The 22363-nt window shown below is 41.9% G+C and overlaps 1 protein-coding gene across 2 annotated transcripts in view; it reads left to right on the forward strand.

The window, feature by feature from the left end:
* The window catches only part of LOC117424742 (sodium/hydrogen exchanger 5-like), a 31778-nt gene that overhangs the window by 3844 nt on the left and 5571 nt on the right, over positions 1-22363 (forward strand). For both annotated transcript variants that reach the window (XM_058992840.1, XM_034041418.3), the window contains exons 2-12: positions 7375-7677; positions 8343-8506; positions 9153-9231; positions 10757-10934; positions 12131-12351; positions 12703-12905; positions 14259-14348; positions 14556-14626; positions 14937-15066; positions 21414-21502; positions 22216-22342. In XM_058992840.1, the coding sequence (XP_058848823.1) occupies positions 7375-7677; positions 8343-8506; positions 9153-9231; positions 10757-10934; positions 12131-12351; positions 12703-12905; positions 14259-14348; positions 14556-14626; positions 14937-15066; positions 21414-21502; positions 22216-22342 (1655 nt within the window). The remainder of the gene's footprint in view (positions 1-7374; positions 7678-8342; positions 8507-9152; positions 9232-10756; positions 10935-12130; positions 12352-12702; positions 12906-14258; positions 14349-14555; positions 14627-14936; positions 15067-21413; positions 21503-22215; positions 22343-22363) is intronic.

A 22363-nucleotide genomic window follows, 5' to 3' on the forward strand; every position in this document is an offset into this window, starting at 1 on the left:
TTTCTTTCGTGTAGAGATTCATTATCTTTATGCTTTACACCCCACACATTTTTAATTGTCACTACCCCTGCTTCCTATCTGCTTGCTGCTTTTTATAACTGGCCCTCTGCAGATAACCTTTAAAAAACAAAAACAAGCCATCAACAGCACCTCATGCACTGTCCAGATCTCACAGGCTGCCCTGTAGTGTGTGGGGCCACAATAAAACTAATAAGAAAAAAGCTTGAGGCTCCTTACTGTACAAGCCCCGCACAGAAATGTTTCAGTGCATGTTTATTGTTGAGGCTCCTTACTGTACAAGCCCCGCACAGAAATGTTTCAGTGCATGTTTATTGTTGAGGCTCCTTACTGTACAAGCCCCGCACAGAAATGTTTCAGTGCATGTTTATTGTTGAGGCTCCTTACTGTACAAGCCCTGCACAGAAATGTTTCAGTGCATGTTTATTGTTGAGGCTCCTTACTGTACAAGCCCCGCACAGAAATGTTTCAGTGCATGTTTATTGTTGAGGCTCCTTACTGTACAAGCCCTGCACAGAAATGTTTCAGTGCATGTTTATTGTTGAGGCTCCTTACTGTACAAGCCCTGCACAGAAATGTTTGCATTATTGAGTGGAGAGGCCTTTATTAATTATGACTAAACTGACCTTTCAGACTCCAGCAGGGCGCTGGAACCCACAGGGCATTCCAGAACAGACTAACCTTTAAGGATATTCATTTATTTAGCTCGGGCCACCCATAAAACAAGCGTTAGTTTAGTGTAACCCAGGTATCTGAAGGGGGGCAGATTGGACTGCTTAAAGAGTAACTCGGTACGGTATGAAATATCACAGTTCACAGATTCACTTTGCATGTCATTTTTCAGTCATCTCATCCTGGTGACTTTTAAAAATAAGAAGTTAAAGCATCCCTGTGGGCTCCAAAGAGCTCTCAAACATGTATCTCCAAGGACAGCTGGTACAACAGAGTGTGCTATTTCGTACTGACTTATATCCACTAGGGGCAGTGTTGCAGGGGGACAGGTTCATAGTTACACTCTGGCAGACCAGCTGTTCTTGGAGAGAATGCATGCTCCAGAACTCTATTGAGGCCATATGGGTACTTCTGACTACTGATTTTTTCACCAGAATTCGATGACAGAAACTGAAAATGATACACAAAGTGAATCTAACCCAGGAGAGCAACATTAAAGATATGATATCGTTAGGATATAGTTAGGATATCCTCTTTACAGTAGGTCCAAGTTAACACTTTCAGATTTCTGTTACAGGGTAATAACATATTGAAAACTTTAATATGAGAAACTGGCTGTACACATTCCTTATTGGGTTACAATGATAGAGATAGTAAGATTTCTAATTTGGTGTGAAATCTTCTCACGCAGTTCTCCTCAGTGAAGTGGCTGCGCTGAAATGGATCATACGGTTCATCCACAATGGGGAGAGCTTTTCACCCCCCATGCAAAACAATACACCCTGAATGACATTAAGAAAAGAAGCCACATATTTAAGTTAAGAAAGTGAGTTAGCCTGCAGCACTGTGTAGGCAGGATTATTGATTAATCGGAGAACAGGTCTGAAACACTCATATCTACAGATGCACTGCATAACGGCTCATGGTGGAAGCATTGGGGTCTGTTGTAATCATATCAATATGTCCATTCATTCACTCAATATTAATAGAGACCAGGTCTGATTCAGGGACACACTACATACAATATGACATTTGCGTCAACAATGAGGTTTACCAATTTTAGGGTAGCAGTATTGAGACCTGGCTCTGTTTTAGATCATTAAAATAGAGCCCATCGTCACGTGGCATTGTTTTCAACTGTGTGCTAATTCCTAGCTGCTGTCTCTTGGGTATTGTTTGTGTACTGCCTGTGCGTGACTGTGCTGTGCTCTCCCTCCTTATTTCATACTCTGAGTACCCTTTGAAGTGAGCAGCAGAGCCTCTCTCCTGCTGCTGCCCGCTTGGTGACACATCACAAGAACTGGGCAATTTGTGCCCAGCTGTGAGTGAGCCTCCTATTTCTAGTAATCTCTCTGAACCCTTGTGTCTCTGCCAGGCAGAAACTTGGCAAAGCTCCCAATACCTTTCAACGTGTCCTCTGTAGGCTCCACTGTACGCCTTTTCACTGCTCTACTTAAAATAGGCTGATAATTATGTGCAACTGATTATAATTTTAAAAAGAAGCACACTCATGCATATGCACAACTGCAGTAAGATGCTTTGTCAACCAGATTTTAAACTATAATAAATAAAACCAGGTTGTAATACTCCAGAGCCTTTTGTTCTGTGAATGTATTAATTGATTCACGTTCTATCCACCTGCCAGAGTCCCTGAGCAATCATGCTTTTTAGTATAAACCACCAAACCTGTTTCACTTGTGACCCGCGCCGGAGCCTGATTGAGACCCCAGAGACAGCAGGCAATAGAAACACAAACACACGGCTAATCTGCACACAAGAGTCAAGCAGCCTGCACTTCAAAAGATCAGACCTTCCCCAAATAACACAGAGATCCAGGTCCAATATCAACCTGTATAAATGTGTACTGCAGTATTGCATAGCTATTATGAATATATATTTTTTTAAATTCTACTTTAGAATTAGCAAACGTGAAAGAGCAGCAAAAGTTTAGGACACCTGTCCCTGTATCGCCAGAGCTGCTTGTCCAAACTTCGCAAAACTTTGCATGTACGTTTATAATCAGAAAAATGTTTGGGAAATGTAACGGTGTAACCTACGTTTTCACAGAACTGACAACCGGATTAGCTAACTGTGGAAATCGAAATCTCAGAAGATCCTGGGAACAACAGCCAGCTTGTTCAGAGATTCACGATGCCATACAGCAGATAAATACAGTACTTAAAATAGATAATACAATGATACAAAATAAGCAGGCATTTATTTGCCAACTTTCCAGCCTCCATCACTTAACAGACACAGTCTCATTGCTTGCTTCTTGGCAGTGGGTTTGATCTGCTAAATTAGTCGCTAGACACACTTTTTATTTTCTGCATCTTCTGTCAAACATGGATTCAGATAACGAAATCGGGATCACAGGTATTCAAGATCAAGCTGGAATGCCTGTCGACATTTTCCAAGGACATTTAAGAGAGAGCGAGAGACACAGGCTGCCAATGCCAAGGCTTTTGAAGTGCTGCTCTGTTCCAGTAGATAGTTCTGCTTAGCGTCTTTCTGAACTTTCAGAATGTGACAGGCAACCGAGATGACCCAGTAGAGTAATTCGATTGAATTATTATTATTTTAATGCAGCTGGCTGCACGTTCTGTGCATCTTGTAAGTGGTAAAAGTGGATATATAAAAAGTATATAAAGTTTTACAATTGAAAGGCAGCTTTGCAAAAAAAAAAACATGGTAAACCGTGGTAAAAACATGGTAAACCGTGGTAAGCTAGGGTGAATGCATAATATAACCATGAGCTGTTTAAATGAAATCTCAGATACAGAAATGCTACAGACCACAATAAACCCGGTTCCCTTCATGGAGTGTCTATGAGGCTTTGATAAAAACACTGGAGACATTCTGTTGTCCAGGTTGTCTTACCAGGGTGGGTGTTGCTTTCCATCGTATTACAGTTTGGCTTTTTATAAGGTGGTGGTGGGGGGGATGAAGCAGGTTCATTGAAAACATGGCGTGCTGCATTCAGACCCATGATCCCTGCTTTCTGTTGCAATTCAATCTAACCCACAGGCACTGGAGGACATGTCCTGAACACACCACTGCAAATGCAAATTAACGGTGTGTTTGCGTTCGATTTAACTTTTCCATTTTAAACACACAGAAGAACAAGGGAAATGACGCCTCTGTGTTTATTTACTGAGTCTATATCCCTGTGTAGGTCAAACCCTCTCTAGTGATCTGAAGTGGTGCTAAAACGACAACGGACAGCTGTAAGGAATTATTCCCTGGAAGAAAAAAAAACAATGTCGAGTTTCTGAGCTCCTTCCTTCCTTCTTTTCATTGACTCTCGTCCTGTTCGTTGCAGACATGACTCTGCACTTTCATCTGGTGTGATAGAACTGGGGTCACCTTGTGAGCTGCTAGAGACACAATCGTGCCCAGTTTCCATTAGTCACTGACAAGCAGGTCCAATCCAACCTGGACTGAAAAATAAGGAATTCATTATCATTATTCATTGAGAATGCGTGAAACCTCATGAACATAGTCAGTGAATTTTACTATTAGATGTTATTTATTTTAGTATTCTTTTATGCAAAACTTGTAATTTACTGTTTTAGTTACCAAAAGTCCCTTTATTGTTTTGTATTAGTTTACAGCAAATTGATCTTATTAGAGATGTAATTAAAAACAAGTTTCCTGGTGAATTTAATACTGAATAAGGGGTGGCCTTAATATTGAAGCTGACTCTATGGTGCCCTCAATAGAAGCAGATCGAGTCTGTAAAAAGTAGCTTTAATTGTTAGGTGTCCTTTTAATCATATTTCTTGTGGTTCAGCTTAATACCTGACTTTACAGATAATGGGCCGTGGTGACACGTAGGTAGGGAGATAAGGAGGAGGCCCAGAAATAGCATCGAGTCCGGGGGGTTCAGAGTGGTGATACAGGTGTTCGAGACTGCAGGGTCCAGGGTTCACTGAGACTCTGTCTAATACACTGGAACGACACTGCAGGGTCCTGGGTTCAATGAGACGCTGTCTAATACACTGGAACGAGACTGCAGGGTGAAGTAAAAAATAAATAAATACATATTTAGTTTTTTTCCTTATGCTGTTCTTCCTTAATTGAAGCCAGAAGGTGGCAAAGCTAGCGGTTGCTATAGAAACGATGCTCTGATGACTCATGATATTTTTAAATATGTTTTGAGTTTCTGACGACCTAAAATACGTAGCAGTTTTAAACCCAAACATTGAATCAGTGCAAACTTTCTTGGCACCCTTAGGCGTGCCTTGCCTTGAACTTCCTGCCCTGGAAAATTCCTCAAATGATATTCTTCTTAGACTTTTAGAAATGGAAACATACTAAGGAGCAGAAACCATGCTAAATTAGATCAGCAGCAGATTCTCAAGGGTCACTTTCTGAATCATCAGGTAAGTGAGAGCTGGAGTCTTAGTTCCAAGGAGCTACATAACACAATTCATTATACAAGGAACAGCTGAGATGCATAAGACTGGACATGCTGTGATGTTGTATACACTTCCTCTCCCCTGTCACACCAGCACCAGGCTGTCAAATCGTCTGGTACTGAATGCTTCGGCAGCATACGATAGCATAGCTGTTTAGAGAATGTTATTTCAGTCCTACCGCTAGGGGGACAGAACAGCAATTCTGCAATCTGATGGCTACTTTAAAAGGGCAGGATTAAGTTAAAAGGGTTGGGTGTACAATTGTGATTTAAGGTTGGGGTTAGATTTATTTGTAAGCTGCTGGAAGCGTGGCTGCTCCAGCGGCGTTTGCCTTTGGACAACAAAAATAAAAAAGACAGCTTGCAACCTTTCCAGTGAAGGATTCTGTGTTGGGAAGCAGTGATCCTCTGGGATCACTGCTTCCCATGAGATCAATGAGTCACGCAGGCATGGGGAGGGAGGGGACAGCGAGGATAATACAGCACTGTCTGAATACAATGGAAAGGGGATTGCAGGGTAGCAGAGGAGGGTTAGGGTGCGTTCCACTGAGATTTCAATCACTAAATAAGTCATGAAGGGGCTGTTTGTTTATTAAACAGGTCTATTAAACGGACCGCGACGATGGGATCCGTTCTTTAATAATTGATCGTTGGGGTTAATTATTAATCAGATTTCAGTTTTGCTTTACCGCGCTGCGGTTCAGTAGATATGAAATGAGGCTAATGAGTGATTTAAGGCTGGTGCTGCCAGATTCAGTGCTGAAAGAGGTGGGACTATTTTTTAATGAAGTACATTTATACTGCATTAGAAATGTAATTAAGCTGAGATAAATCAGGGATGGAAACAAGACTCCTATTGCATAGCAGTTTCACCCATTCCAGGTTTTACTACAAGCTTGATTAGCCACAGTGTATGGGTAACAAGCTCAGGTGTGTCTTATTAAACTCATAGTAAAACCATAGATGGATCAAACTGCTATGCATCTCTGTAAATGGCTGTACCTTTCTATGCTTTTACCATGGCACAATATATTGCAGCTTTAGGAGCTGCACAATGTGTTGTTATCTACAGGATATTTTAATAATGCACGGTAGGAAATCGCTGGCAGTTTATTAGAAAATTAAATGGAACTATTACTCATCTGATGTGCAAAGCAGTCTCTGCCTGGATCAAACATAAAAAAATATGTAGATTAAGAAAACTGTGAGGATTAGGTGGCAGCTGTTAAATGTGTCTCTCTCTATACATAATGAACAGTGATACTGCCTGGCAACACTGACAAGCTGCTGACGTTTGATGCTCTGTGCACTTTTCTTTTCTTTTTGCAGCAATAGCAGTCTTAGTGACTCATTTAGCTTGTTTGATAACAGGGCCCATCTTTCACCTCTGAGACTTGGGTTCACATCTTTTTTCTCTGTTTGAAATAGGCAATGACCATGTAGCAGTTATCACAGTGCTAATTCCATGCATTTACCGATGCCTCTGTGTAAAAGCACTGATAATTACAGATGCAGTCACTCGCATTTGACATGTTCTTTGTAGTGTCGTTATTATTAATATTCTTACTTCATTTATAGCACTACCAAACCCCTGCCCACGAACTAAAGCACTGTAATAACAGCACACTGCCATTGATTTACTGTTGCCTGGACTTGCTTATCTGTGCAACCATTAACACACTGCTGTATTACAATTCTATTGAAGCAATAATGTCAGCCCCAGTGGCCAGTGCCTGTGAGATCATTGACCCTGGTGACAATTAGCATCTCAGAGGCGAAAGCGCTCAACGAAAGACAAGGTCAATTATGTGGGCTACTGGTAATGACCTCTGCAGGGATATTAATGCTGTTATAACACTGAAGGTGTTTTCAGGCTATTTTTATGACTGGTTCGCTTAGGCTGCTTGGCATTTCTGAAGCTGTTTACAGTGAGTTTCAAGTCCTGTTAACTTTTAGAGGGACTCTACCATGGATTAATGAACGCTCTTTCCAGAAATCCTGATTGGATGAGACGATGAGTGAGGTTTATAACACAAGATAGACACACCCTTCAGATGTGTAGCCAGGAAATAACTGATATCTTCAAAAGTGGAATGTGGTATATCACCACAAAGACTAAGTGTAGTCACCAGTAGCTTTCATTGAGAAACAGCATTCAAAAAAGAAATGCACCCTAATTCATGATTTACCAAATAACAAATGACTGTTTAAGGAAAGGCTTGTATGAGCTGTTGACAGCTCCTGCTGCTGCATGTCTTTCCCAGTGTTCCACCTGTCCAGCAAGGTGACCACAGTGGTACCGGAGAGCTGCCTGCTCATCCTGCTGGGGCTGGGGCTGGGAGGCATCGTCCTGGCCGCCACCAACAGAACGGAGTACCAGCTGGACCCCAAGATGTTCTTTCTGTTCCTGCTGCCGCCCATCGTCCTCGACTCGGGCTACTTCATGCCCAGCAGGCTGTTCTTTGACAACATCGGGACCATCCTGATGTACGCAGTCGTGGGCACTCTCTGGAACTCGTCTGCAACCGGGCTGGCTCTGTGGGGGATCAAGCAAGCAGGGCTGATGGGTAAGTCACATGGACATTCAGTGAGGCAAGCTGAGGTGTACTGTGCCAGTGTTCAAGGAATCAAGCATCTCAAAGCCTTCAGCACCCAGTTTATTAGCACACACACACAGTATATATAACTTATGGATAATGATTATTATAAATATTATTTTAAAAAATCCAATCACCGTAATTGTCCAAATTCCAGTACGTCGTATCCCGTGCATGGAAAATACATAATGGTAAATATGTATATATATATTCTTCATGTTTATTAGTAGTACCTTGATGTATAAGTTAATACATCAAAAGTAGTTTTTATTGTAAGGTTTGAATATCCAGAGCTTAAACTGCATGAAATGACATCCCTGACACAATAAGGGACACACTACACAAGATGTATTAGTTTATAGTGTCATCTACTACAGCAGATCATGGGATTGTGTGTACAGAAGCAAGAGTCACTCCCTCCAAAGGTGAAATTCACACCCAGCTCCCTGTAGTATCAGCTCCCTGTAGTATCAGCTCTCTGTAATATCAGCTCCCTGTAGTATCAGCTCCCTGTAGTATCAGCTCTCTGTAATATCAGCTCCCTGTAATATCAGCTCCCTGTAGTATCAGCTCCCTGTAGTATCTGTGAAGTAAGAATTTGGAAGGGGTGTTCTGAGTCCCTCTTTGCGTTTCAGATGAGAAGGTGGACGCAGGGCTGATGGACTTCCTTCTGTTCGGGAGTCTGATCTCAGCTGTGGACCCCGTGGCTGTGCTGGCTGTCTTTGAAGAAGTCCACGTTAATGAAACGCTCTTCATAATTGTCTTCGGAGAGTCTCTGCTGAACGATGCTGTGACCGTGGTAAGGAAGCTGCCCCTCCAGCACTTCAGCAGCACACTCGGGAACATGCTGACGACTGAGAGGCATGCAGAGTGACAATGAGGGAAACAGATCAGCTGTTTTCCAAGGGGAAACATAATTTTTGAATGCTTACTAAACCAACACAGGAAGATGTGTGCAGTAACAAAGATATTGCAGCATTCCTGAGTGATGTTGAGAACCACTGCTTTAACAGGTCTTAATAACTGTATTGCATTTAAAGCAAATGTCGCCATGATGGATTTTTCTTTGTACTATGATACCTAACCCACCCCTCTCTAAACAGAGTACAAGCAGAACTGGTTCACTGTTAACATGTTGTTTAAAAATCTAAAGAGGGCTATTGTGTTTTATATAATCCAGCATGCAGGTCACTACAGACTGACATTTGCGTTCTTCTAGTTTAACTCTTGCATTGACAATTGATATATATATATATATATATATATATATATATATATATATATATATATATATACAGGGTGATTAGAAAGTAAGTTTACCACATCAATGATATGGTAATTTACTTTCTAATCACCCTGCATATATCTCAATCAATCAATCATGTGCCTTTTAGGAATGGTGTTTATAGTCAATATATGCTCATTTTTCTATGACTTTTTTTCAGGTATTGTATAAAGTGTTCAACACCTTTGTGGAGATGGGTTCGGATAAAGTCCGCGCTGTGGATTATGTGAAAGGTGTTGGTGAGTAGAGTATTTGAATTGGATCATTAAGGGGTACAGGGTGGGAATTCCTCAGTGAAAGCTCTTCAGGGTGTAAGAGTCCTGGTGATCAGCTCTCCTAGCCTCCAGTCTGTGCACACTGTGTACATACTTATATCAACTTCCTTTTTCTTTATTTGACCTGTTGCCAGAACTCAGAACTAAACTAAATGAAGGACAAACAGCGCAACAGCTGTATAGCGTAATATTGTATCTGAAATTACTGTCAGGTCAATTAAAGGAGGTTCACAGTGTTTTTACAGACACAAAAACACAGGAAAAACGGAAAAGATGTTTGAAAAGGTGTTGACGGTAAACTGATTGATTGAATCGACTCTCATGTATTCAAGACCTAGGTTTTACTAGGTTAAAACTGTGCATGGTCATCTGTAAAAAAATAAAAATAAAAAAAAGTTATTTATTGCAATCTCAGTGTCCCCTTATAAAAGTTTACCACAGTATTTCTGCAGTTTTCCCATGGCTATGCTATGCATTTAGTTTACCCTGGTGCTCCATGTTTATTAATATTTATTACCATACTTTGCTATTCTTTACAATGCTTTCGCTGTGCTTTATTATACTTTGCTACTGTATGCTGTGGTCTGCTGCATTGTAACTATTTTCTGATTGGCTGATCTATCGTTGGGTTGATGTCAAAAACAAGGCTTTGGGTAATAATAATTGCAAATTACTCATGGCAGGTGAAAGTGTACTAGAGCACATGCCTCCATTGTTATTGGCTGTGCCGCGCACGCTGGCTTCTGAACAGGCTCTCTGACTATATTATTGAGCCTGAAGGTTACCATCTGCTGCCTGAGTGAGACACATACTGGCTTCTCCACCTCAGAGTCTCCACGGCAACAGGCTTGCTATTTACTGTAATTGTGTTTCAAGAACGACAATTCAATCAGGCCGGTTTTAAAAGGTCTATTGTTATGTGAAATAAATCAGGGCATTCTATAACATCCAGCAATCAGCGAGGATATTTACCGATTAGCTGTATTTATAGATGAGCCGAATGAAAGGTTTGCAGATGCAGTACTTGGTGTCTATCCTGTGGGTAAAGACCGTTTCCGTTGTGGAAGAGGGTTGAACATATTTGTATTTTGGATGTTGCCCCGGAGGTTGTGATTGGGCTCCAGGTTTGGGACCCTGCTGGAAATCTGGCTGCTCCCCTGTGCATGGTATTTTTACAGTTTGCCCCATGCTTTTACCATTATTATACTATGCATTTACCAAAGTCAACCATGGTTTGCCATTTTTTTTAAATATGGTTTTCCATACCTCTCTGTGCTTTGCAATGCTTTACCATGCTTTCACTATGCTTTATTACACTTTGCTGTCTTTTTTAAGGGGACTACAGCATTGCAGTTTAACAGCTAAACCATTATGTCCTTTTCCATCTGCTTTACAGTGCTAGCCTCTGCTATACCGTGCTTTCGCTGTGCTTTATGACACTTTGCTGTGCTTTTACAAGGCTCCTCTCCTCTCCTGTCGTTTCCCGCAGCCTCGTTCTTCGTGGTGAGTCTGGGGGGGACAGTGGTGGGGCTGGTCTTTGCCTTCATCCTGGCCCTCACCACGCGCTTCACCAAGCGAGCCCGGATCATCGAGCCCCTCTTCGTGTTCCTGCTGGTGTACCTGTCCTACCTCACCGCAGAGATAGCCTCGCTGTCCTCCATCCTGGCGTGAGTAGGGTGTCCTACAGGGCAGCCCCATGGGGCAGTGTTCATAATCACTGGAGCTGGTGAGACCATTGTGACCAGCAGGGTCACTATAGACTCTATAGGTCTATAGGTCACCAACTGCCTTGTGTGGGAGGGTCTTTGTTCTGAAACTGTTAAAGGAACCATTAGGTCATGCTAAGGCAGCAAATCCATTTTGAATGAAACTGAATTATTACTACTGTATGCTATACTATAGTACAGTAAAGTGTGTTCCATTTGTATGTGATTGCTTATGAGACCGTTACATGGAGACTTCCAAGCAAAATGCAGTATTTTCATTGTTGCATTTTTTTTTTACGTAAATGGAACACACTGTAGGCTGTAGAGCATGTGAAGGTCAAAGCTTATCATTGGAATGAAGACATCAAAGACAGTATGGGGGATTGAGCTGAGAGACAGTTACAGAGAGTTGTAAGGGAAAATAAACTGGGACAACGGAACAGATTTCAACATTTGTGCTGCACGAACACCCCAGTGCTTTAGTTGCCTAGCAACATCAAGACTGTTATGCAACAGGTCAAAGTTCCTGGTTCTGTAAATACGACAACAGCAACATGGCACATCTATAGACCTTTCAAGACCAGGTCCTCCCAAAGCAGTTTTAAATGAATAAGAAACATTTTCATTTGTCAGTCAGATACTTAAAATCAATTCATAAGCCATTTTGATATTAAAATTTATTGCAGCAACTTCTGCTTTGCAAACTTGAAGCGGGTTTGATTGCTGATGATGTATTTGAAGTTTCAGATCAATCGGTTCACCGGTTCCCAAGAAGAAGGTTTTGAAAGGTTTTTCCAAAAAATGCGTCAGGCCGCCATGTTGGTTGACGCTGGAGCGCAATTGTTTTGCATCTGAACTGTAATCTACACGGGACGATACCTGCCTAGATTCATGTTGATTGGTTACACCGCATGCGAACAGGAGCAGTTTAAAGTTTTGGGAGGAAAAACGACAATAATATATAAAAAAAAAAAATACAAAAAAAAATCTTTACAATAACAATAGGCTTCCCAAGCCAGCTTGGAAGCCTAATAATAAAAGAACACAAAGATAATTTGTGTTCTAGTGTAGGCATACAGAGCCCTCCACTGGTGGGAATAGTGTGATGTGTCTGATAGCTGGTGATCATAAACACTGCAGTTGGTCTCTCTGTCTAGGATGACGTTCTGTGGCCTGTGCTGTAAGAAGTACGTGGAAGCCAACATTTCTCAGAAGTCTCGCACCACAGTGAAGTACACCATGAAGACCATGGCCAGCATTGCAGAAACCATCATCTTCATGTTCCTGGGCATCTCCGCTGTGGACACTTCCATGTGGACCTGGGACAGCGCCCTGGTGCTCTTCACTCTCGTCTTTGTGTTTGTGTTCAGAGCCGTGGGTGAGTGCTGTGTAGCTCCAGCCCCTTTTGCACTGCACTGGCACAGTGTGTAGTGCAAGCTGGCATGTAAGGGTCCTAGAATAAATAATCCAAAATCATCGGTGCAAGTCCCATTTTTTAACTCTAGACAATCCCATTTCTGAGTGTGTGATTGTAGTAGGGGTTACTGAGACATACTGACACATGAAACTACACTTCTCTGTTCAAGCCACTAACTGGCACAGCAGAAGCACAATGGGCTGGTACAGTATGTGACATGTTGGATACAGGACAGCCTGTGTATGACCCTGTGTGTGTGTGTGTGTGCGTGTTTGTGTGTGTGTGTGCGTGTGTGTGTGTTTGTTTCTTCAGGTGTCATTCTCCAGACCTGGGTTCTGAATCGCTTCAGACTCTGCCCTCTGGACAGGATCGATCAGGTGATGATGTCGTACGGTGGCCTGAGGGGAGCAGTGGCGTTTGCCTTGGTCATCCTTCTGGACAAGTCAAAGGTCAAAGCAAAGGATTACTTTGTGGCAACGACTATTACTGTGGTTTTCTTCACAGTGATGTTCCAGGTAAAGGTTTTTTTAGTGTGGCTGTGTTTTTTCTTCACAGTGATGTTCCAGGTAAAGGTTTTTTTAGTGTGGCTGTGTTTTTTCTTCACAGTGATGTTCCAGGTAAAGGTTTTTTTAGTGTGGCTGTGTTTTATGGTGCTTCGGTAGTCAATGCTTTCACTGGTTTTACTTGATGACGCTGTGTGCTGGGGTCCATTTCACACATCTTTCACACATCGATGGATCACTTTAATCCTATATGAATCCTGCTGGGGTTTCCCTTGATAGATTATTAAAACCACTAAATACAATAAAACAGGTGAAAAGATGCTGAAAAGATGTCCTCAATATTTTGGTAAACCTTTATAAGGGTGTCTGTGACGTACCGGTGAAGGAACACTGGCTTGCGTGTCATTTAACTAAACCAGTGTGCTCAATTATTTTCATCTTTTAAAAATAGACCGGAGCCTTGGTTGTCTTGGTGACGCAGTATCAAATGTTCCTGTTATTGTGCTTGTAATTAGTACACTAGCATTTCAGCAGCAGAACCTCACAAATACCCTCATGACATTGACATTACCCAGCCTTCTTCCAGGGAGTAAAAACCGCAGACTGATACCTGCTCTACCAGAGAAAACATAACAATCTCACTGTGATTAATCGCATGGAACCAAGGCTCTGGGCTTTATAATGAATATTATAAAGCCCAGAGTCTGAGCAGTTAAACTGTGATTATTATTATTATTATTATTATTATTATTATTATTATTATTATTATTATTATTATTATTATTAGCACTAGCAGTGTTATTTCTCATTTCAGTACAGGCATGTTGTGTATTTGTTTTTTGTGTCTGGGTTCTGGGTAGTACAATTTTAACAAAGAAACTCAGCTGTGAATTCTCAAGAGGGAATAGCTTCCAATAATGCTATGAATAATGTTTACAACACTGCAGACAGTAACCGCATGTCAGCATTTTGCAATCCCACAAGATCTTCACAATACTGTAGCACACTGTCCTGGGTTATTGGGAGCGGCAGTATCAGGGGTCACACTGAGGTTTTTCCATGTGGCTACGGTAGATGTAGGTCACAGTGGTCTAATTTTCCATGGTACGGATAGCTCTAGTTGTGCATTTATAGCCAGTGCAATAGGGAGGACACAGCGGATTCCACATAACCTAGGCCCGCTCTGTTCTATGAGATAATGGGTTGCCTCTCCCGTCAGCCTGTCAAAGGATTATTTCTCAAGTCACCCTGTGAGAGGCTGAGAGTAATCTGTTACCTGGAGGAAGGGAAACTGGAAGAGTATTAATATTATTATCATTATTTTGGTTTTCCCTTTTTCAATGATTTGTTTTCATCTTCATCCAGGGGCTGACTATTAAACCTCTTGTGAAATGGCTGAAAGTGAAACGCAGTAACCAGCACAAGCCTACCCTGAACGAGGAGCTTCATGAACGGGTAGGTACTGTACTGACGGGACAATGCGTTGGGGGCTTGCAGGTTTGTTTAGGAACAAAATCTCACAATCCAGTCTGCTAACACACAGTCCATTGGGGTATCCAACACAGGCATACGTTCCAGAAGACCGTGTTTCTTACATTTATAACATTGTTATTATTCTTATATCAGGAATGTGACCTTGTCCTACACTCTGGTTTTTTGTAGGCCTTTGACCACATCCTGGCTGCTGTGGAGGACATTGCTGGTCACCACGGTTACCACCACTGGAGAGACAAGTAAGTGACTTAGAAAGAAGCAATCCTGGCTTAACGGTAGCCCCCAATACTGTATAATGCAAGAGTTTACAAAGAACTGCACCACAGTTGTACCAGCAGGTGGCACTGTAATACATAAAAAATACCAGAAGAGTCTAATACACTTGGTGGAATACATGCAGAGACCTTGCTGATTGTATTACAGTATATGGTATCTCATGTTTCTGGACGACCTCTGTGTGACAATGGGGATGGGGATCTGTGTGTCAGTGTACTTACTGTAGATTTACATAAAACTGTTTATTGATTGATTGATTTGTTTATTTTGCAGGTGGGAACATTTTGACAAGAAGTACCTGAGCCAGCTGCTGATGCGGAAGTCGGCCTATCGCATCAAAGACGAGATCTGGGACGTATACCAGAAACTGAACATCAGAGATGCCATGAGCTTCGTTGATCAAGTGGGTTTCCAGCAAGCAGCTGGGAATTTGAAAGCATGACTTGGTTCTTGAATGGTTTCTTTTTCCTTGCAGGATGTTAGTTCCATCACTCTGCGGTTTGCAATGAAGTATTTATGTACTTTACTTTTCTGGAGGTGCAGTCCCTCTTTTCAACACCAGGTGGAGCTGCAGGATTAAGCTCGCGAGGATGTGAGCTCTGCGGATTTAATGCCACTATCTCCTCTGGCTCTGCTGCCAGGAGAGGCAGCTGCCAGAGAAAACCATACGGTCATAATCTAAACAAGCGGGCAGGTCGCTGGCCCAGACGACTCGCACGGCTTTTCGTTCTCTTTGTACATGATCATATTTAAATCAATACTGATCATGTTCAAAGCCCTGCATAGCTCCAGCCATCTGCCAGCTCATTGAGATTCTGACAGCGTTCCAGGGAGATCTGTTGCTTGTGCCACCCCCCCACCCCCCACCCCCCCCCCCCCGCCCCTTGTCTAACGCACTCACACTCTTCCACAAGCCTGAACACTAAGCTTTGTGTCTATTTGAATCAAGGTTAGCCGCTTTGGTCTGGTTCAAGTAGTAGGCTTTATCTAAAATATTTCAGGATAAATGAGAATGTGTGATTTCAAACTGAAATGCCTTGAAAGCATTAGGGTTGAATACATGATATGAGCGTCTCAGATTGCTGTTATTTACGACCTTGGAAGGGTTTACTTCCCATCCCTCTGCCTGGTTCATGCTTGTTATAATAGCTGAGATGTAAGCATGCAATCATTATAGCAGAGGAGTGTAATTGTGCAGTGAACCTGGGGACTGCAAAAGTAATTATTTTTTAATATGAGCCATTCCACAGATGTTGACAGCTTGATATCGTCGGTGCAGCTAGTTTAAATTTCTTTGCTGGCCTTTTTTGGTTTAACACATGCAGTCAAATGAGCATTTAAATGAATTTTGTTATTGCATTTAGTTTTTCTCCTTGTAGAAAACAGTTGGTGCACTTTGCAAAATAGAATGAAAATCGGTCTCAATGTTTTAGCTGCCTCTGCTAATACCTGTATCACCATATTAGCCAGACCAAATTGCTCAAACTAGAAAACCAGAAGACTAAAATTGCCCAACTCAGTTGTGCATTATAATGGCTATTAGCCTGGTTTCCAAGCCGGCTCTTTCCAGTATATCGGTGCTTTGCCCCCTGTGCTGAAGAGTGTAATAATGCATTACTACAGAAGTCTGCTCTGTCTGCACACTGAAGGCGAGCATGTTTAACCTGACGAAAAGAGCATTATCACCTGGCAGTGACTGTCTTCAGGGTTTTCAATGCTATTAGAAACAGGACAGTATCAGACAGATACTTCTCCTCCAGTGGAATTGAACCTTGTAACCAATGATTGCACAGTGTTTGAAAATCCACAAGGCTGTGTAATCTTTTACTGCAGGATTGGCATGGAGACTAACACTAATATTTATTCTGCTACGATGGAAGCCCCGAAGCTTTTTTCTTTCTTTGGTTTTGCAAACAAAGGAGATAGAGCTTTCGGCTTGCATCTTCGCAATCATTCATTAAGTGAACTTGCGCATATATCTGACACAGTGATGACAGTGATCTCTGAGCTCTGGCCCTTTGTATTGGGGCAGCAGTTGAAACCGTACATAGGGAAGTCTAATAAATGATTGTGAAAGCATGGTATACAAAATGAGAGCCCGGGGATGTATGGTAAAATGGGAAATGCCTTGCATAATCATGGAAAAAGCATGGGAAGACCTGTAACATTTACTGTGGCAGTTTTATCAGCGTCTCCCAGCATCCTCTTTCATTCGTGTATCAGGGAAACGGATCATGGTCTGTAAAATGAATCTATAAAACAAAAAACCCAGAGCAGGCTGCCACGCATGCATCAGGGCAGCGCTGTTTAATAGTTACATCTTTTGTTACTAGAATAAATAAAGGCTTTTTTTAAGTTCATTTAAATTACTGAACATTATAGCTTTATTACCAGCATTTCTTAGAATTTGAACCAAAGCCCAGCTTTCCAAAGTGAACTGGTGTGGGAATAATAAAGGGGGAGTCCAAAGCCACGGGGGATGACACTGTCCCGTACCGGAGTGTCCCGTACATCCTGTTAGAGAAACAAGCCTGCGTAATATGTACGGGACAGGAATCCATTCCACAGCTTTTTTAGCTGTGTGTTTTTGAGCGGGCTGTTCTGAAACGCATTGACATATATAGGCGTTTAGCCCTTATCTCTCTCTCCTGACTCAGCCCTCTGATTCCCTGGTGGTTTGTTAGCCTTGGCCCCGGAATCACATGGGAACTGAATTAAAGCAGAGTGAGTGATCCTGTCTCCGAGTTTGGATATCTTCAGGGAATTCCTCCCTAATTAAACTTCCGTTTCATTGCCACTCAGAGACAGCACCGTTCTGGTATTGCATGCTGTGGGTCAGCACTGCCAGGATTAACAAACTGGATGTTTTTTTTAACCCCTTAAGACCCACTGGGTCACATTTCCCAGCCTTTCATGAACTTCCTGGGGAGACACAGCAGTTCATTTTTCTTGGTTCTAAGCTATTCACTTTACGGCGCGTAATGGGGTCACAGAATCCCATGCAGCATGTGTGTTCCAACCTAGAGCTGCTTATTTGTATAAGCATTGAAAAATGAGTAATAAGCAATACTTCTTGATCCAGTAAGTCGATGAAGCGTTCTAGGCACTCATTTCTAGGTGCTAGTTTGGTTCAGTATGTATACTGAAGCGCATTCAAGGGAGACAGTTCAATAAGGAAACTCAGCTCCTTTAGGGTTTTTTTCCTTTTATTTCAAAATCATACACATATAATCACATAGAGTATCTTGTATCCTGGAAATATCTTTTGAAAATGATCCCCCGTTTCCTTGCACTGGATAAACAGAGCTTCACGTATTCATTCATGAAGGCCGTGAGACGTGCTTTGTGACGTACAAAGTGATTGAGCGTCCAAAAACTCGCCAACGTCCTTACCTTTCCGAACTTGAGAAAGCTTGAGAAAGTTTTTGCTGGGAGAGTTGATATTATGAAAACATTGTTCCTGTCATCTTAACCCTGCATAGGAACCCAATTAATCTGACCTGGAATGCAACTCCTTCTGGAGATCCGTTCTGTTCAGTTTCCTTTATCAACTACTTAACCTCTGCAGACTTAAGCTGAGGGAACACGAAGACACTTTGTGGCTTGGAACTTGGTTTCAGGAGACTAGGTTTCAGGCCCCTGCACGGCACACCAGGGGGGACTTGGGGTTTGATGCAGGAAAGTTGCCTCAAATTAGGTCTCCTGGTACCAGGTTTCAAGCTCCTGTCAGTTAAAGACTACCAGGTCGGCATATTGATTAACCTGTCATACTGCTCTGACCTAGTCATTTGCTTACATTCGTTATTTAAAAAAAAAAAAAAAAAAAAAATCTGTTTTTTAAAAGGCCAGCTCAAGACTGCAGCTGGTGCTCTGGCTGTGAGCCAAAATGATTATTGCTAATATTGTGAAATAATGTTCCAGTCTGTTTTATTATTATTATTATTATTATTATTATTATTATTATTATTATTATTATTATTATTATTATTATTATTATTATTATTATTATTATTATTATTATTATTTATGTCTTAGCAGACGCCCTTATCCCTTACCCTTATGGGATTCTCATTTCTACCATTTTTAAAATCAATGAACCATCATTATTTCACACTTCAGTTCGCTTGTATTTCCTGTGCACAGCAGACCACCTGAAGCATCCATCCTTGCACATCACTCTTGTGGAGTGGCCTGGATGTATGGGTGTGCTTCCAGTCTCGAGGGCAGCCTGTAGCAGCCCCTGCTCTGCAGCGTGGAGAAAAGCTCCTGCTGGTGCTTCCTGCTCCTCCGCTGCTTTCTTTGTCACAGATGGATCAGCTTTGGTAAGACTGTGCAAACTTCAAAGCTGTAACCAGAGCGCTTTAAAACAAGGGTACTCCCCCAACCCTCCCACTCCTGTGCCAGAAGTAACTGTAGAAATGTTCTCCTGCCAAACCAGCGGTGTGTGGTGTTTCTCTGAAAAAGTCAAACTTTCCTCTTTAGTCAGCTGATATCTGTTGTGGAATAAGGGATGTCGAAAGCCAGGGATTCTACTGCTTCCAAGACAGCGGAGATGAGAGGAGTTTGAAATAGTAACAGGTCTTTGCTGCCAGCCGCGCGCCCACTGGCTGCAGATCAGAGGCTGGCTGCCACTGCCAGGGGGTTAGCTGGCTTTTCAATGAGGAATCACAGAATCTCAAAACAGAATCACAAGTGATAGTTCAGCCTTAAAAGACATGCAACGAAGGGGCAGACTCTGCATTTGAAAGATGCATGACCCCTGCGATGGAAAGAAGCTGTGTCACACTTTACATTTTGTACACATATCAGTATCTAGACTGCGTGTCCAGTTGTGCTGAAACATTCTTAGGAGATTCTCTATCACAATACAGTAACACTTGTCTAATCCCTATTGAAATGGATGGTGTGATCCCCTCTACAGTCCGGCATGATTTTAAAAAAAGTCTCTGAGTGTGCAGACCAGCACAGGGCCATGTGGTTTGTCTTTCTAAAGGTATAATCAAGTATGTTGTGTGGAGACAGTACAATGGAAATGAATGCAGTCCTTGAATTACCAGGTACACCTGGACTGCACTTCTACAGTATGTAATGCATTAGAGTTTTCAACAGGGTTCACATCGTTTGTCACTAATCCCTATTAGAGTTTACAGTAACTCTGTAATTCGGCACAATTTCCTGGTCCCAATTCGTGCCGGGTTGGACAGGATTTGCTGTATTAGACTCGTGGGCTATGTAGAGAAAACTGTCTGTATACCACACTTCTATATGTTTTACAGCTACCTGTGGCAGGTATAGGTCATGGTTATCTACTTCTTCATGATGTTTATGATCAATTTAAAAAAAAAAGCACTCTTGCAGGGCGCTTATAAAAACAATGCATTTCAAAGGGGCTTTTTATTTATTTCGAAAGGACTGCACTTTGACCCTGTCTGTGAATTATGCCAAATTATGTATTGCTACTGAATTCAATTGAATTCTTTTGAAACAAAATGTTATGATAAAAACGACCAATTAGAGCAGCTCAGGATCTTCACAGGCTGATTGAGTCAGCCTCGGGGGTTCCGCAGGGGGAGGTGAGTCAGTCCTATTACAATATCAAAGTCTCAAATTCATTTAGGATTTTTCTCCTAATAGGATCATCAGTGATCAATACAGGTAAGCAATTACTGTTCTAACCTTATTTACTGTAGCATACACATTTGGAACCCCATCCCAAAACCTCTGGAATTTAAATACACAAAGAAACTGAGAATGTAAAACTCTGTTTAGACATCTGTGCACAAGAGTGACGGAGAGTCACTCCTGAAGCCTGCTCCGAGCTCCACATCACCTCACCTCCTGATCTGTAACTGTGCAGCACAAAGCTCAGTCTAAGATTAGCACAGGGAAAACATGCTCGCCAACGCGATCGGAATCCACAGGCCACACAGCCAATTGAACAAAGGAAAGAAACGTCATGTTATATTGTATTCAAAGGAGAAGCTAGGAATTGTTGCAATTGTTGCAGTTGAGGTTTTGAAAAGTAAAATAGCCCACGACATGACAAGGTGACATAGGCAGCTGGCAGGCGTCTTTATTATTCTGAATTATGTTAAGAAGTTCTATGTTCTGACTGTACCACTGACCTCCACTTCCAAGCATCTTACCTGCAAATTAAAGCGGAGCTGTTAACAGTGACTTTTTTAAATCCCCAGTACTTGCTGTTGCTGTCTCATGTTTACTGCATGCTGAAAGCTCGTTGTTTCTGATTTTACAAGACAGACAAAAGATGAACCTCGCTCAACAGGGTTTTCATTATGTAACCTGAGAAGTTCTTAACCTCGCAAAAAATGCTCCTAATTGGAATGTTTATAGTCTGTGTGTTTGAACCAAACGTACAGTGCAGTGATGAACAGTAATGACTGACTCACAGACCGGGGCTGGAAGACTCTCTTTACTGTTCTGTGGTGTAAACAGAACCCGATTTAGAAACGGATACAGCTGCACACAGAGCAGCCTCGGAGACCCAGCAGTGATCACTCCTACCAATAACAGGCAATTTAATAAGGGGTTTGACATAGTACAATTATTTGCAAGAAATAAAATCTGTACACTCCCAGTACCAAAACGTAACATTTTCTAGTAAAATCTTTTTTTTCAGCATAAACTTTTAAAATATTTAATTTTTATTTTTTATTATTGACTTTAGAGACGAGATCATGCTTCCCTGGAAATGATTATTTTCAATGTGTTTTTTGTTTTTTTTCCTAGGGAGGTCACGTTCTCTCCTCCGCTAAGCTGTCCCTTCCTTCCTTGCCCAGCCGGACGTCATTTTCAGAAACCTCTGTCACAAACCTTCTGTAAGTAAAGAAAACTGATAGTATTTGTTTTTCTGATAGTATTTGTTTAGGGCTGCGCTGATACTTGTACTCGAACTAGTAATTGCCTTTAAGAAGTGTTTATCTGCAGGTATTAAATACATCCATTCATTAACTTGTTTATCTATCTATCTATCAATCAAGCTATCTATCGATCTATCTGTCTATAGCTGTATGTATCTATCTGTCTATCAATCGGTCAATATAGTCATTTTTCAGACCACCTTACTCCAGAAATCCAGCTTTTAGGAGTCTTTTCAGAAGCGGACCCGGTGAATTAAGGGCATTTTTGCTAGAATAGTTAGTAAACCTGATAAATAATGATCAAAGCATGAACATGAGAGAGAACACATAATAAGATATTAAACAGGTAAGAATTGTTTTTGTTTTTGTTCATGAAAATGTTTTCTAAAGGGCTGTCCTTGACAAAGGGTTTACACACACACAGACACACACACACACAGACACACACACACAGACACACACACACAGACACACAGACACACACACACATACACACACACACACAGACACACACACACACAGACACAGACACACACACACAGACACACACACACAGACACACACAGACACACACACAGACACACACACTCACACAGACACACACACACACACACACACAAACACACAGCGCCTCTTGTTTCACCTGCCTCTTGCGTTCTGTCCTTTGCTAGACGGGAGAATGGCAGTGGAGTGTGTCTGGATCTGCAGGTAATCGATACCGTGAGAAGTGGCAAAGACAAGGAGGACACGGTGATGCATCACGTCCTCGCAGGAAACCTGTACAAACCACGCAAGAGGGTGAGCGGCACCCCGTATTCA

This window comes from Acipenser ruthenus, chromosome 19, assembly GCF_902713425.1.
Source record: "Acipenser ruthenus chromosome 19, fAciRut3.2 maternal haplotype, whole genome shotgun sequence".
Classification (NCBI taxonomy): domain Eukaryota; kingdom Metazoa; phylum Chordata; class Actinopteri; order Acipenseriformes; family Acipenseridae; genus Acipenser; species Acipenser ruthenus.